Here is a 17,871-nt window from a genome sequence, read left to right on the forward strand (position 1 = left end):
GAAACCAGAGGATGCGGCCAGAAACTGCAACACCGCCGCAAGCTAAGCCGGATCCCTGGTGACCATGACGTTTCTGACTATGCGCTCGCTTGTGTTTATGATGGCCATTTCGATCAAACTACATAGCAAGTGCGCATCCAAGCTGATGGGAAGAATGGCATGATGTCTTTGGTTCACCTCAGCATTCCTTCTAAATACTGGACCACACATTACTTTCCTGATATGGATTGAGTGGTGTGTATTGTACCTCAGTTCTGTGCGAGAAGGGAGTCATCATGTCTGAGAAGGTGCTCACGTTCATGCTAGGGAAGGAAAGCATATTGCAAAGTATATGATGCAAGAGGTACCAGTCTTGAGTATTACTGAATGGGTACGCAGTAAAAGTTGTTGGGCTAGGTATGTGCTTCATATAACAGAAAAATATGCACAACACCAAGGATAATAATAATTGTTGAAGTTGTATGTCGCAAAACCACACACGTGCCCGTGTGTGCAATCAAGGAACAAAATGTGCTCTGTTTCGTGACAGCTTGCACTAGTAGCCCCTTCCCAATCTTAGTACGCTTTTCTGCACGACACCAGTGTACTGCGGCGAAAATGACTTAAAAAGCGTTCTGCATGTGATAGAAAAAGGCTAGGAAATTCAAGAAGCACTGTACTTTGCTCTTTTCTTTCGCGGTGGGATTAGGCCTGTTTATCAGGAAATTTATGGCCATGCCCATATAATCAGAAGGATTGCTCAAAATTCGGGAATAACCTGGAAAAATAGGAAGAATTTTATGGCAGGCAAATGGCCAATGTTTCCATTTATTACACTGGCGGCAAATTGTCAACATTTTTTTTACGCAGAGCTTCCACTTTAATTTCTAAATGTCCATGTAGAGAAGCCAAAGTTTTTGGGCTCCCAACATAAAGCACGCCAACGGCTTTTCTGCACGTCTGCATTGGATAGGATGATGTTGTCCAATCTGCAGGTGGCCAACACGGCGCCTATTCCTTGCTAAAATTAGCGCAACTGAGACAGACATTTTGGCACAGCGTGGTGCAAAAAAAAGGAATTGTATCAAATTGGCACAATTGGCACAGCTGTTGCACCCCAGTCTACAGAGGCATAGCCGGAAATTTTTTTCGGGGGTGGGGGGGGAGGGGGGGTTCAACCATACTTTATGTATGTTTGTGCGTGCGTTTTGGATGTGTGCGTGTATATATACGCAAGCAAAACTGAAAAATTTTGGGGGGGGGGGGGGGGGTGAACCCCCCCCCCCCCCCCCCCCGGCTACGCCCCTGCCTGTCTATTCCAATGATCAGTATACTTGAAGGGATCTCAAATCGAGTTTTTACGGACACAAGATAGAAAGTGGTTTACAAATAGTGTAAAAGGTTTGGTGATTGACGATAAATATTTGCGTCATAGTTGCTGTATTGACGCTTATAAAACTCCAAAAGTAATAATCGCAGTACGATGGCCCACAAAACCGGCCAATGACGGCCGGCCTTAGGTGCAAACCAGCAACCGGCCCACAGCCTAAAAAAACCAGCCGGGCTGGTCTAAAACCAGGCAGGTGGCAACCCTACTGAAAGCTTACTAAGTTTCTCAGGTAGCTCATTTTAGATTTGGCCATTACTATTATATGCTCAGATGGCCCTCTGGACACTAAGCCTACTAGTCCAGTATCATCCCCTACCAGAAGAGCAGCTACCACTCACCTCAACACTGAGTGGAGATCCAACCATGCTGTCTGGCTCACTATATTCAGATTGTGAGCTGCTGCGTCGCATCTCTTGCATGTAACGACTTGACATTTTCTTCATTTTGTACGATGGTCGTATGGCTGCCCTCAGTGCTACTTGCTGTAGCTCACGCTCCTTGAACCACTTTTGGAGCTCCTGCTCGGCAATCTCGTTAGCTCGGTGCTCGCTGATAATAACAAGGCAACAGTGATCAAGCAGGGCAAAGTGACAGCCTTAACGTGACAAAGGTTGATGTAACATGCAGCACTAGAGGAGGAGATAAGCTCAAATAATCGGACCAATGAAAGAACCAGTGGTATAACAACCGTCGGTACTAAGATACACTAAGGAAAAACAAAATACTAGAGAAAAATGTCATCACACAAACAATGGCCACCTCCCCCAGCCTTTCACTTTTTTTAATGCAAAGCATTTACTTGACTAGCAAAGGTTTTCGTCCCCCCTCAAGGTGATTCAAAATACAGTTAAAACTCAATACAGTCAAACCCCTCCATAACGAAATCGCCGGGGAAGCGATTTTTGTTTATTCTCATGAGAATTTCATTGTAGCGAAAATAGAAAAATACGTGCATCAATTACTTCGCAAAACCAAAAGTTATTTAACGAAGTCACTGGTCTTCCTCTGTTTCACGTTGCTTGACGGAGCTTCATTGCCTCAGCCTTGCAGCTTAAAGGGACACTAAAGGCAAATATTAAGTCGACGTTGATTGTTGAAATAGCGGTACAGAAACCTCGTAGTGCTGCTTTTGTGCCAAGGAAGTGCTTATTTTGAAATAAAATCACGTTTTTAGTGGTCCGCATCGCGTTAGCGCGCTTCAAATCTCCCGCCTGAAAATACGACTTTCATACGTCACTGCTGCCGTGCCCAACGTTGCCCGCTTTTACTGCGCGGCCGCCGACACTAGTAGCAGCCGAGCGGAAGTAGCGGGACCCACAGTAGCAACAGCGGCGCTGCGGCAAAGACTTGCTCGGATGGGCACATTCAAAGCCTTCACCAAGTTGCGGTTGGTCTCGTAATCCTCAGTACGAAAGTGCAGCGAGCACACACGCAGAGGTTTTGACTGTTTAGCACACTGGCGCAATGGCATGACACTAGGCCACTTCGAGCGTAAGGGTTCATTCCGCGGCACCCAGTGAAAAGACACACCGGTTTCCTTGCTGCAGCACTGGCGTTGTGCACCATTCCGGCATCCGGCAATATCACACGCATGCGGCATTTTGTCGAACTTTCTGTCAGAGCGGCTTTCACGAGCGCGCAAAACACGCACGGCAGTATACGCGATCCCGAAACTACCACTGAGACGAGCGAGCGCAGTTCGGCGAAAACGGAACCTTTGAACCACACGCGCCGTTCCCCGTGGCAACGCCACGGAGGTTTTGTTTTCCATGAATCAAGCGGAAACGAACAAACAGCATTTTATTATGGCTTTTGATGCTCGGAATGTTCTTTTTTTACTGCTGCTAGTTTGATTACTAGTGATTTATTGTAGGCCGACTTCCATACGTCATCGGGATCACTTCGAAAATGTCCCACTCGTGGCGCTCATCATGTGATACATTTAGCTTAACTTCTCGGTAAGTAGGGCACTGCTGTTGATAATATTGCCGTTTTAGAAGTTGTCATACATTGGGCTTTCACTCTGACATAAATTGTTATTTGCCTTTAGTGTCCCTTTAATAAGCTTTGCGTAGCTTCGTCGCCGTGGGCGCCGAGGAAAGCGCGAATGATATCAAAAGCATCAAAAACTTCGCGCGAACTTACTTGCCTTTCTTGAATTTTGTTCTTTTTCTCACTCTCGTCGTCACTCTCATATTCTTTGTGCCCACTTTCGCTGATGGCGTCATTAGGCAGAATTAAAAAGCAGCTGGTCTGTCGGCATGACGTCACTTTCATGGATGTTGTCACTTAAATACCTCACGTGCCAACGTATTTGCCAGCAGAGGCGTTAGCAAAGAACTGTTCGCAGCGAAAAAAGACTGTTCACAGCGAAAAAAGGAAGTCTTGTTGTTATCAGCATCATCCGACCGAATGTAAATAGCAACGGTCGCCCCGATGCTTGTTGGCGGAACCATATGTGCTCCACTAGTCGAATGAGCGGTGCTGCAATTTTCGAACCTCTGGGTTGCCAAATAGTAGCTCATGGGTTGAAAAAATTTTTGAGGATCACAACCTGAAACTTTCGTTATTGCGGGAGTGCTTTTTAAAATAGTTTCGCTGTCGAGAGATGGCAAATGCATTGAACTCTATGGACGTTCGCTGGGGATGCCAGATTTCTTTGTTGCCGTGAGACTTTCAGTCTTGAGGGTGTTCGTTATTGAGGGGTTCAACTGTATAATGAAATCCTATTTAATGAAGTTCCCGACCTAACAAAGAAATTTCCATTCCCCGGTAGGTACCTTTATGGTCATCAACATGGTCATCAACCTGAATTAATGAAACTAATTTGGCACCAAACTCTATTAGCAAGATTTTCCAGCAATGAATGAGTAAAAAAAAGCAGCTATTTTATTTTTATTTTGACACAGACGAGATTTTCTTCGAGCGTGTGCTCTAACACCATCACGTTAAAACATCTATCCGCCTTAGTCATGACCCTAGTTTTATTTTGACAAGGCTGCACACCGCACCCCTGCACAGAACAATGAACTCAACAGTTGGTAGCACTTTTACGCACCAGGTTGCGCTACGGGTGGTGGTGGTTTAGTGTCATTGTAAATACTCCCACAGGAACAATTCAGGGGCTGCCATTGTTATTTCATGGTTTATGCGACAGATGGCTCTGATAGCCACCTCTAAACTCGGCCCACTTGCACAACAACTGCATTTATTCTCCCCATCATTGCATATCGGCAGCCTGTCATAGCTTCACAGGACCGTCTACTTGGCTTGCATTACCCAGACATGGGAGGCTTCATGCCCAGGCCACCCTCACAAACTTTTCACACGAACAGGCATGGGTTAACAGCAAATACAGTACTACCGTAGGTTTTGGGTGTCACTACGCTATAACTTTAGACTTCAAAGTATGGGAAAATGCCTTTGTCCATTTTACTAACTTCCTGATATAACAAAATAATGGGCATGGTAATCACTTCGTACAATCGAGTTTCAACTGTATTTAGAAATGTTCAGGTGCATGTATCACAACTTAACATAAGGTGACATGATCTAGCCCTTTTCGTAACTTTCGTATTATGCAATCTGTAACCTGCCTGGTGTCTTGAGGTTTATAAAAAATATTGGAAATTAAGATGCACAAAAATTCAAGTATGATAATAATAATAATAATAATAACTATTATAATAAGAAAAAAAAAAGCACACAGAAGATTTACCAAATCCAAAACTCCGCTCCATCCTTCATAGCATACAACCAACAAGTGTTTGGGCACATGTATCACGGGTGTTCTGACTTGAGCATTGCAGAGGCAATTGTAATTGACTTTAACTATGTTCCAAATCCAAATATAAATTTCCCGTACAGTGAAACATCGGTGATACGAATCTCACCGGACCACCAAAAATATTCGTATCATCCGAAATTCGTATCAGCAGAAAGCATGAAAAATTAGCATGCGACAAAAGTGCTGTGTTTTTCTTTGCGCGAAATAGCCACTTCCGTGGCTTCTGAAAGAACATGAACCCACTAGCCCAACAACGTGTGCTTCTGGACAAAAGAAAGCTGGCGTACATTTTCATTCATTGTTTTTCAGGGCCGCAGCAACGTCCGCAAGAACCCTGAATGATTTTCAGTTAAGTTTTTAGACGTCGGCAATCATACCAGCACTCATAAATATATGGCCCGTACGCGGGTATTTAATTAATGAACCGGGTGCGTTGTGACCCGCGACAGCAGTAGCCCCTTTAAAATTTTAGTATGTTTTTTTTTGCATGACACCGGAGTACTGCAGTAAAAGTAAAAAAGTAACGAAAGGAGCGCTTTGACGCGATGGATCAAGGCCACAAAATTACAGAACCACGGTCTTGTGTTATGATTTTGTTATCGTGGAGGTGTTGGGGATGTTTTTGGGATATTTATGGCCATGCCCGCACAAGTGCGATCTCAACGGTTGCGCATGTTGACACTGTGAGGCGTCCTGGTCTTCTTTTGGTCCTCGTCCACCTTTCATGGGATGTCTGATGCACGAGGCATGCACGTGTAAACACAGTACAACGACAGGAGCCCGCGTCGACACGTTAGAAAAAGAAGCATGGCGCTAATATCCTCTGTAATCTAAATGCGAAGGCACACAGAGGCACTTAAGAGCTTCAAAGATTCGAGCACACAATCTCGGAGGCCGTGACGCGTCTCTGAAGGTTTATTCTGACCGTAAGAAAAGTGTTTTTCTGACACCGCGATTCTGACAATTTGGCGGTGCGGTGCGCATGCCCACGCTTGCAATCCCGCGCTCGCACGTGCTTGGCGCATCTTCCAGGACAGCACGGACAGCACCTCTTCGTACCTGTGCGGTAGCATACGTTCGTATCAAACGTCACTGGGTGAAAATTGGTTCGCAACAACCGTACTCCATTGCATTGCAGGCTAATGGGCCTTGGCCGGGACCAACGAAAAATTCGTATCACCCCGAAATTCGTATGAGCTGTGATCGTATCACCGAGGTTTCACTGTAATTGGTTTCCTAGAGCATGGATGCTTTGCATCAACTGTAGTCTACAATACTGAAGTTCATCACCATTTTTTTTCCTTACCTTGGACCACCTGTGGGTGAGAGCAGAAGTGTATAAGCATAACAATATCAGCATTCATTGGCATATTTCCCTTTCATGTGGCTCATTAAAAAAAAACATATATTCAAAATAGGAGTCGACAGTCTATGTTATGCCCCTGTTACAAGGGCACCCGCGAACTCCCTTACGATAATGGGACCTGAGACTTCCTAAAGGAGTTCAACCTCAAGCAGTAACACAAACCATTAACAAGGTTCTAACAGCAGTCACAAGGGGGATCATTTGGGGCTGTTTGATTTTTGTACAAGTACTATAATTTCACTTCTAGTTACGCCTTTATGCAATCTAGTTAAATGGCTTTTGCAGTAAAATATTATTAAATACATCTGATGCAAGAAAAAGAAACATCAAATATTGCTTGAAATAAAAATGCATTCGCTAAACATAGCCATACAACAGCCACACTGGCCACCTTGTGGTTAATGCTCATTTCTGCAGCCATAGAAAGAGGACACAACACAACACTGTTCCCAGTTACCACTCATTATTCTCACTGCAACTAGTACAAATGCAAACATGGCAGCATCAATCACACACAGACGAATTCAAGATGGTGACACATGAAGCACGGTGAAGAACGAGGGCGTTGGTGTGGAGAGTAGGTGCACTCTGATGGGTGTAAATATTTTAAAGGAAACGCACATTTTCGATGGTTAATGCAACAAAAACACATGAATATTGCTAAAATGTATTACCGTATTTACTCGAATCTAACGCGCACCTTTTTTCCAGGAAAACGAGTCCAAAAATCGCATGCGCGTTAGAATCGAGTACCAAAAAAAAAAAAAAGAAACTCGGTTATCGTATTGCCATCGACATTTCAAAATGGCCGCCTCCTACGCGCCTTGGCCATTTCTGCCATTTTTTCAGTTCGTACGTGTGCTGAGGAGATTGTCATCCCGTTCTGCGTTTGCATCGACGGCATGGAAGTGCCGACTCCAAATACTCGACTACTAGTGTACCACGATGCCGCATTTAAAAGAATAGTTATTACATGTGCAGAGAGACGAACGGAAATCGGGCCGCATCGCGGTCGTTCGGAGTTCCCGAAACGTGCATGCGAGACTGGCGCAAACAGAAGCAGAAGATTTTTTACAGCAAAGCTTCACGAAAAAGTTTCTGTGGACAAAAGCAGGGCCGGTTTCCCGAAATCGAAGAGTGTTGAGAGCGACAAGGAGTTGTCCGACAGCGACGAGGACTGATCCATTACGCGACTCGTATCGCCGCCGTAGTGGTGACAGTTTTAGCGGCAAGGCCCGCTTTTTGACTGTGTGTTTTACTTTTTTTAAACTTAAGTTTTTTTTTTAAACTTTAGTTCTTTAAAGCCCAAATACTTGTTCTTCTGAATGTGCGAATTTTGACTCCTACGGACTTTTTTTGTTCTTTTCTCTCACGAAAAATGGGTGCACGTCACAATCGATGTATTACTTTTTTTTTTTGGTCGCGGAAAACTGGTGCGCGTTACAATCGAGGGCGCGGTAGAATCGAGTAAATACGGTACTCTTTTGACTATGGCAATTTAGTGCTCGCAGTTTTTTCTCGTAACTGCAGAGAGTACTCCATTCCACCACTAATGGAGATTGCTGAAATTTCTTTGTGAAAAGCTCAGCTTTTCCGTAGCATGTGACATGGAGCACATCTCCCTTGACGTAACGCCAGAGTCCTTCAATGCTTTTCTGCTCATGAAACTCCTCCGTAACGCTATGGGGAGAGCTTGCTATGTCACCGCAGGTGCCGCGCGGCGGCGCTAGGAGCGCGCAGGGGGCGTTGAGGAGAGCTTCGCTGCGTAGGGAGAGCTGGGAGCCCGAGGAATCCAGCGGCATCGGCGTTCAGTTTTCCTCGTTGTTTCTTAATTTGTGTGACTGACGGGTGTGAGAAATGTGTGCGAGGACGCGGATGGTGTACGTGAGTGACGATGCCGAAGACTTGCTGTGTACCGGGTTGTTGCTCCGGCTACAGAAGTACGAGCGGAAAGGTGCCGTTGTTTAGTTTGCCAAGGGCAGGGCTGGGCAAAGATACATTGAAATTGTATCGCGATACGATACAAGATACTCAGGCAAGAAGTATTTGAGATACAGATACAAGATACTTCCGGAATAATTGTATCCGATACGACACTTCCCAATTGTATCTTAAGATACTTCGATACATTTGCAAATTTGCTGTTATATATCGATATAATGAAGCAGGAAATGCTTATGAACAAAAATCTTCAATCGTAATTTTTTTAACTGCGACCAACTTTGTTTAATTTTGAAAAAAATATCTCTTTGTGTCCCCGGATTTCTGTCTTACTTGCTCAAGATATATCAGTTTAATTCATAAACAAGTCGGCTTAACATGAGAGCTTGTTATACGCTGCACTGTCAATGGTTCTTGTTTGACACTTTTGTAATTAATGGGTGCCGCTTCTCTGCTTGGCGACCAGCTAGCGGGTTGCCATCTGAATACAAGAACGTCAACAAGAAGCCTCCGCACGATGGCGCAAATACCGTTGTGCAGTTCTGCCCTGTCCGTAAGCGTATTACCGTTTTCGCAATACCGGATCTCCCGAAATGCAGCAACAACCCTGGTAGCGATAGTTTTTCGTGACGCATCATGCATTGAGGGCTTAAAACTGCAATGAGTTTTATATTCTACTTATCTGCTGGCATAAAGCATTCGTTAGCAACATATTCACTAACGTGCAATCTTTTGAAATTTCTTCTCCAAGAGAACTAGTGCCGTTGAGAATTGTCTCAGGCGTATTGTAGTGGCACAAAGCATTGCAGGATACCACTTCTATTGCCACTTATGGCTCCGACTATCTCGTGATTTGCAACAGCGAAAAACTTTACAGTGACATCAAAACAGAAAACCAATATATCTTAGTCAAATAGCAAGGCGGTTTCATATCAATCCCAGTGAATACGTTTACAGGTCGTTTCATGTAACTATAAAATCAAATATCTAAAAAAGTGGTTAAAGGGACACTAAAGAGCAAAACGATTTTTCTCGTATTAGTAAACTACTGTTTCACGATACCAAAAACACCACACCTGCGGCGACAAGACAGTAAGCGAGAAATTGCGCAAAAAGAAAATGTGGGTGGCGACGCCACCTTGAAGTTTCCACACCATTCGCTGTGACGTCACATATTTTGACGGCGCCTATACTAGGGCCTACGTAGTTCCCAAACCGCAAAAATGAAGTACACTGTCCTCTGACGGGACCATAGGGTTAACATACCAAGTTTGAGGAAATTTTGTTGAGCCAATGGCGCCAAAATACGATAAGTACACTTTGAAATCCGTGACGTCACGCGTGGAGATTATGGCGCGAAATCTAAAAATGAAACTTTGAACTTCATTTTCTCCTTTATTACCACACCTACAATGAAATTAACGACAACATAGTTCTGAAAGTACAATTTATCAATTTAAATCGATTCATTGTTCGTCTTTAGTGTCCCTTTAACCGCTACTGAATGAAACCAATGAAGTATGGTTTACCGCCATGTGGCGCTCCTTATAGTATGCTTTATACTGTATTGCGCTTAACTGGTTGATTAACCGAGGTCAGTTATGATTAACTGAGGTCAAAAAATGATTTTTAATATTCATTTAGGACCAAGTGGGTGCCATCACGTCGTAGAGGGCATTCCAAGACGACCGGTCCAATTTTTTGATGGCGATGTACAGTCGCGCTCAACATGACTTGCAACAGGGGAGCGCGTGGTCTTATGAGTAACAGGGCCTTATGAGTTCAAAGATTGCGCATGACTTTAACTTTTTTTTCATTTCAGCAACTAAATGATATTTTCTTATTTAGAATCATCCCCGATTGCGAGAACAGCGTTTAGTTAAGGAAATAAGGGCTAATAGAAGCCATCGACAGTCTTTGAACTCGTGAGGCCACGCGCTCCCGTGTTGCAAATTATGTTGAGCGCGATTGTACATGCTGCGTGGTCACTTTTTTCCGCTTTTAAAAGGAAGCGCATGAAATATCAAATGAAACCGCGTGACCGCGTCGCTCGTGCGCTACCCTATTTCAGCGCTCTCAAACGTGCTTCGAGCATAACAACCACCGCCCGAACTGTCAGCATATCGAGGATGACGGCGTTTCCTTGCCTTGTACGGTCAGCAGAAATGTTGACGTACTGTGAAGCTGATGCACAAAGCCGCGGCCGGTAATGTCGTCATGGTCCACGCACCGGTTGTTTCGGTCGAAGCGGGTTTCAGAGCGCTGCAGTACGGCAGCGCACGAGGGCAATCACGTTGTCATGTTTCGCGGGCTTTCTTTAAATGGGATGCAAACGGAGGACATAAAAAATAGCACTCATGCTGTCAATCAAATTATGATCAAAAGAACCGCTTGAAAAATTGAGCAGGAAGAACAAAGATACAGTACGCCAAGATACCTTATGTTACGTAAGTACTTGATCTACGGCATCTAGAATCAGCACCGGTGGAGCGACAGTTTTAAGAATCTCATTTGCATATACGTCATTCTCGTCGTATGTAAGTGAAACATACATCCACGAGATCTTTTAAATCGCTGTCGTGTGAAAGCCGCGAGACGCAAGGAAACCCCATTCGTGCATTCTTCAGGCTTCGTGACGAAGCACCACGCAGGGAAAACTTCGATAACGACACTATAGGAGCATCAGAATTTTCGCGAAAGGTGCCGTACGCATTAGAGTATGCAGAACAGTACAGTGTTTACGAAGAAGTGTCATGGTACCGACACAAATAAAAAGAAAGAAAAAAATGTGAGAAAGCGAAGTTCGACTGCTCGTAGACGTTCACGGGCTTGTTTTTGTCGAGATCGCGCGAGCGCCATTACGTGACCGTGCTCCACCAATAGGGACGCGCTGACCTCATCGCCTGCCCTCGCTGGAGAACTCTGGCAGATATATAAAAGAATGTCACTGTCGTTAGTTTTATTCAAGTAGCGTAGTAGCAGCAGTATCAGCTTGAGAAGCGTATAGTTCAGCCACCGTTAATTGTTTCGCTCGGTGTTGTTTCTATAGTATCTTGTATCTTAAGATACACGACACATTATTGAATGTATCGGAAATACAGATACAGATACTCGTCTTGCGAGACGTATCGCTATACAGATACAAGATACCCAAGGAGTATCTAAGATAGTATCTAAGATACATGTATCTTCGATACTGCCCAGCACTGGCCGAGGGACGGCGATGAGAGGGATGAATAGAAACGTGCAATACCGCGACAGGAAGCTGGCGGATTTACCTTCGAGTCTGAACACGTTAGAGTGTGCGAGAAACATTTTTGACGCCACCGACGTTATTCGAACGGACGACATCACAGTGATGGAAAAAATGTGTCTTTGCAATGCGAGGAGGCATAGTTGCGGACCGGCGCTGTTTCTTTCGCTGCTTGCTAGTTTTTTAGAATAACAGAGAGCTGAGCTAGTTGGTAAGTATTCGTTCTAAAAAGACACGGCGTGCAAGCACGGACACAAGAAAGAAGTCACGACCCCAAATATGCCGTTTGTAGTGGCGTTTGTGGTGTCGTGACTTCTTTCTAGTGTCCATGTTTGCACTCCCTGTCTTTTTGAATAGTTGTTTAGGTTCTTTCCAGATTATTAAATGCTTTGCATTGTTTCCTTGTTTGCCGTTGTTTAAAAAAAGCGTACTTTTTTCTATTTATATTGACTGAATGCCAACTAAGCTTTTTTTTTTATTTTTATGTTGTATTACAGAGTTTTCCTTGTTTTTTTTTTGCATTAGCTTGCTCCCTCAATGTACTGGCCGTGCAAAAAGTTTCCCTACACTAGGAAACTGTCGCTCGTGGCTTTCTGTTTTCTGAGGTATTTTTCCAATAAATGTTTTCTATCTTTCCCTTTAAATCGTAGCATTCTTGCTTTGTTTACTGTACATTAGTGGCTCGACAGTGTGATGTTCTGAAACCTGTGCATTGAAATAAGCAATTATAGTGAAGTATGCACGGAAAGGGCGTTAGTGTTTCCTCGGCTACACGTTTTTGGGTATTTTGCCCCGTGTTACGTTTTCCGCGTTCTGAATAACTCGAAAGCGCAACAGAGCTCTACTTGTGAACACATGTGCTTATTTTCTCTAGATTAGAGAAACACGGTTACGTTTCAGTTAATCAAGTCTCCCCTATGCAGTCTTCATTAAGAAAATCGTTGCATAATGCGGTGCAGACGTTGTCCATCTAAGCAGTCAAAGTAACGCATGTTGTAATTTGTGAAGGTGCCACGAGCGCGAAGATTGGAGATACCAGAGTGCCTTTGCGACTCTGCACAATGCAAAGTGCGACACACTTTCGCTTGTCCAGTGTCCATGTAACATGAACATGCCAAAGTTACTCGTAGAAAACGGACAAAACATGGTTACAAACTCGGAATTAAGGCTAGGTAGGTCCTAGAGATCAGCTGGTGTTCACGCGGCACACGGACGTTATGCCGTGCAAAAGCTTCGTCACTCCCGATTTCAAGGGTTGCCGAAGCTCTGTGAGGTAGACTGCAGCGGAGTGAAGTTAGCTTTTATAAACTGTAAACACAGGAATGTAGAGCTTTCCTTTTTTGTAATGCGGCCGTGTTAAACTCCCACGGCGTAGACGGCCTGATTGTAAATAGCGCGATCGGCGCTGGCTCAACTACCGCTACGAGACTTCAGTTTGCGAGTTGGTGGGTTTGTAAGGCTTGTGCAGTGTCACAAGTCTAGGTAAATATCCCGTGCCTGAATAAATACTCTCGTGCTCCACTGCCTGAGGTAAGGAACCTCGCTGGAACAACATATACAACTAATATTGCTGCGCCGGCACGACTGTATCGAACGCAGCCTGGATATAAAAAAAAACGCCAAAGTAAGTTTTGTTACACGCGTATGCGACTAACACATAATATGTCAGGTGAAGTATGAGTGGTAGTTGAAATATTGCGGTTTGGTGCAGGTTAAACGATTGCCTCGAACCGGCACAGCATTCAGCCGAGCGCAGCGCGCGCGCACGAATGCCCCCGCGTTGAGAGCGGCGACCCTAGCGGCCGCCTCTGTCCCTGTATGAAACAGCGGGCGGAGTTTCGTGACCAGAAAAGCATTGAAGGACTCTGGTAACGCCATAGAGTTAAATGGAGTTTGTGGGTGTCCATATGACAGGGGTATCGTAAAGCACCCCACAAGTGTGGTTTCAAGTAATGCTAAGATGAAACTTTCAAGTGACAACGTGGATATACTAGCAAGGGCTACTCACTCCTGAATCTGCTTCAACAGCTCCTCCAGTCTGTCATCAATCTGTCCAGATCTAAGAAGTTCAATGTCCCGACGAAACTTCCTGGAAACAAGAAATTATTATTTCAAAACTAACTTCCGCAATCTTTTCATAATTAATAGTGCCATGTCAACAAAAAGCAAGCAATACCATATATTACTGTGCCTAATAATGAAGACATCATAGTATCCTCACCACCACTCAGAAAAGGCAGTTGACACATGCTCTCCAATCACCCTCAAAATTATCATTGATATGTGGCTGTATATCAGCATGAAACAACTGCACAAGACCATTCTTCTGGCTCAGTTCTCCAGCACTCTATAAGCATTCCAATAAATAGATGGCGGGGTTCAACATAAAAAAATCTACGATACCAGATAAGGCCACCACAGTGGAGGGCTCTGGATTCATTTTAACTGCATAAAATGCACACAGATCTGCCTACACGACTATTCTTGCAGTACACCCTCATCAAAATGCAGCCACCATGCCCATGAGATGAACTTGTAACCTCATGCTCAGTAGCAGAATGTCGCAGCTACTGAGCCATCCTCGCTTGTGCTCTGCAATTTCACAGCTGTCAGTAAATTTTTTTTGCATTATTTGCTCGTGTTATACAGACAAAACAAACAAGTTCGAGAGAAGATAAAGGCTTGAAGTCAGGAGCAGTTTTTGAGAAAGTAATGTCATTTTTACAAGGACTTTTGTCTTCGTCAAGGCAGCAACAATATGGAGGGCAAAATCATATAAAATACAATTGTTCTATACAACAATGTGCGGGCATCCTTGGCAATTGTTTCCACCAAGTGACATCCTTATATGAACATTGGTGGGTGCTTAAAAATGGTTCTGAACACAACCCCCCCCCCTCAATGAATCCACCTACTTTGCGATTCACACTTTCCTGTCCGCGGGGAAATAGGCCATTTCTGGGTACTCTAGTAAACAATTTTTCTACTGCCACACAAAATAATTGATGCTATAATACATGATATGAATTTGTAGAACAAGGAATGCACTTTCTAATGGTATTAAATTTAAAGAAAACGTTACTAAACAAATTTGCAAAAAAAAAAGCTTCAATAGGAACATTTTTAACAAAAACAATAACACTCTGCAAATACATCAACACTGCTTTACACCAAATTAGCACAAAAAAATGTCAAAATATAAATTTTGACCACAAATGTCATATCCAATATCCCTGAAAATATAAGCATTCTATCTCTTCTATCTCTAACCATTATTTAGATACAAAAGGAAACGTTAACCCTAGTGGCTATCGTGCCACCGCGCATGCAATTATGTGAGGTTTGCACAGCATGTCTCGCAGAAAACATTCCTTGTCTGCTCTACTTTTCGCTCAAGAGTATGCATCCATGCATATTTATTAGTTGCCTTTCACATTTCAGCGATTATTTCTCAGGTAAAGAAGGGCACGAAGAAATCAACAGCTCCGATGAAACGCCACCACGGAGCACAATGCCGAGGTCCACTGCGGGTTGCCTTCTCGCGCTAAACTCCATTCACAGAGCAGCCGCCGGCAAGCGGTACCGCCCAAACAGTGTTGACACCTTGCAGATAAGAGCTGCGACTTTTAGAACATGCCAGATATCTTTAGAACGGAGCACGGCAGCAGTGACTCAGTTCGGAGATAAAAACGAAAGTTACCGGCGGATACCTGTTGACGTTCCGCGACTGTTTGACGCGCTTTCGCTGTCTGTGCTGAAGTCAGATGTGTCATCTTCTGTGTTTTCTTTGCTGCCTTCATCAAAAAATTATGAATCAGACTCGTCAAAATCTGCCAAAATTTGCTGTTTATGAGAGACAGGTGCGCGTGATGTCAACACCATCTTTGAAGCTACGAGCGATCGGACCTCTCGACATAAAAGACACTTCAAAGCTCCCTCTGCAGCGGAAAAAGTAAACAACAAAGTAAAATTAGAAAAATAGTGCCTGTTTTATATAATGGATGACGTTAGCAGTCCGTAAGCGCTCCTCGCGCGGCAAAATCTGAAGTTGAAAACCATCGATAGCGGGCTATTGATGGGTATAGGCGCGGACAAGAAAGTGTTAACCACTCTTTTCTTTTTTTTCCATCTTTGGTTCTTGTTATGTGAAACTCCCTGTACAGTCGAAACCGTATGTACAAACTTGCAAGAAAACGGGAATTAGTCTGATATATTGTATAATTTGTTATAAAGCTTTTAAAGAATTTGCGGTATTTTAGATGTGAATTCTGGTGCGCAAGTTGGGTTTACAGCACTGCTTCGCAATAATGCAAGGAAGGTGGCTTCACAACAATACACCAGGATTAGTTTTTGGCTACTGTGCAAGACAAGCTGATGGGCACAACAACGAGCAATCATGGGAGAAAGCAAGCGATGGCAAGCGGCAACTTCTACTTACTCTGTGTAGTGCCCTCCTAATCACATTGCTCACTCTCCCATATGCATGAGGAAAAGTCCCCCTCCGTGAGGAAAAGGCAACTTCTTTGGGTGTTTTGCACGGCCTGATGTTCAATATATCAAGTGTTCCGGCTATTTTTGTTGAATGTAGCCATAAATTTTCCTTTGCATTGGCGTTAAAGCGCTGTCATCGTCGAAAATAGTTAGATATAAAAAATAATTCGATTTACCCAAGTTCGATATAGTCAGGTCTCCTGCTACCCTCCCGCTACCCTCTCCTGCTACCCTCTCGGTAAAAATAACTCCTTTTAAACAGAACACATTTTCCTGGTCACTTCAGGTTCCATTTAAAGAGAGTCTACTGTATATATACAGGGTGTTTCACATAACTAGAACCAAATATTTTTTTTTTTAAATAGTGGTTAACCACAACTGACCGAAATTAATGACATATGGTTTGTTGTAATGTGGTGCTCATTAAGGTACAGGGCTTGTCAAAAGCTCCCAGGCCGCACTGCCATAGGAATATATGGGATAGTGGCCTGGGAACTTTTGACCACACCTGTGCCTTTATATTGTGCTTAAGTGGTTAATTAACTAAGATCAATTATGCACACTTTTTAATATTTCCTTTAGGGCCAAGTGCGTTTCATTACATTGTAGAGGGCAATCTAAAATGGCTGACGCAATTTTTTTGTAGCAATGTAAATGCTGCGTGGTGATTTCTTCTGGCGTTTAAAGAAAGCTCGTGAAATATGAAGCAAGCCACATGACTGCACTCGTGCTATGGCACTGCGGCCCTCTCAACCGTGCTTCGAGCAAAACAACTGCCGCATGAACCATCAACTTACGTATCGCTTATCAGGTACGGCGGCGCTTCCTTGCCTTGTACGGCCATCAAAAATACCAATGCTTTGGGAAGCCAATGCCTAGAGCCATGGTCGTTAATTCCGCTACGGTCCGTGCACCTGTCTAGGTGGTGTTGCATGCACACCGCAAACTTGTCGGTGACGTTTGACAATACTTGTAGTTCAGAATTGTGGCGACTTGGGCCTGTTGGTTGATCATCTTAAATACTTCGCAGCGCAGGAAAAACAGACACAAAGAAGACGACACCAGACAACATACGAGCGCTAACTACCAACAAAAGTTTATTGAACATCACATGCGTATATATACCATGCTCACTTGAGACGAAGTCCCTGACTGTCCTGCCAGTCGACAAGGAAGGAGGGTTTGCTGTTCTTTCCTCTGTTTTATTTGACGCCAAGGCGGACGTTGCAATCTCTTCAGTTTTTGACTGTCATGACAGGGTTTCCATGTCTAAGGTGAAAGCAGAAGCTAAAAAGCTTTGTAAAAGATTGAGCATTAACCAGATATTAGGTGACCTATCAAAGTCACAGAAAGACTTCCTTGACGTATTTTTCAGTGCTAAAACGCACAAAAGTGATATGCCGTTTAGAGTCATCATTTCGGAACGTGATGCATGGCAAAAATCCATAGCGCTATTTTTACAAGAGAGACTTAAGCTGTTAGAAATTGATGACCCGTTTTTCGTCAAAAACTCGGATGAAGTGTTATTGTTCTTAGATGCTAACTGCGACAAGCAACTTTGTGCCTTTTCGATTGACGTCAAGGACCTGTTTTACTCCTTATCTCATGACGAACTGCTGGCTACCGTAGAAGAATGCATAGACTGTAATGGATGTGTAGGTTTT

The 17,871-nt window shown here is 43.8% G+C and overlaps 1 protein-coding gene across 1 annotated transcript in view; it reads right to left on the minus strand.

Annotated features, from left to right (window-relative positions):
• The window catches only part of LOC119383231 (bromodomain-containing protein 8), an 81,898-nt gene that overhangs the window by 60,885 nt on the left and 3,142 nt on the right, over nucleotides 1–17,871 (minus strand). The window contains exons 2-3 of the mRNA XM_049413082.1: nucleotides 13,725–13,805; nucleotides 1,708–1,918 (exon numbers count right to left, since the gene is read on the minus strand). Of these exons, the coding sequence (XP_049269039.1) occupies nucleotides 1,708–1,918; nucleotides 13,725–13,805 (292 nt within the window). The remainder of the gene's footprint in view (nucleotides 1–1,707; nucleotides 1,919–13,724; nucleotides 13,806–17,871) is intronic.

The sequence above is a fragment of the Rhipicephalus sanguineus genome, chromosome 1 (genome assembly GCF_013339695.2).
Source record: "Rhipicephalus sanguineus isolate Rsan-2018 chromosome 1, BIME_Rsan_1.4, whole genome shotgun sequence".
Classification (NCBI taxonomy): Eukaryota; Metazoa; Arthropoda; class Arachnida; order Ixodida; family Ixodidae; genus Rhipicephalus; species Rhipicephalus sanguineus.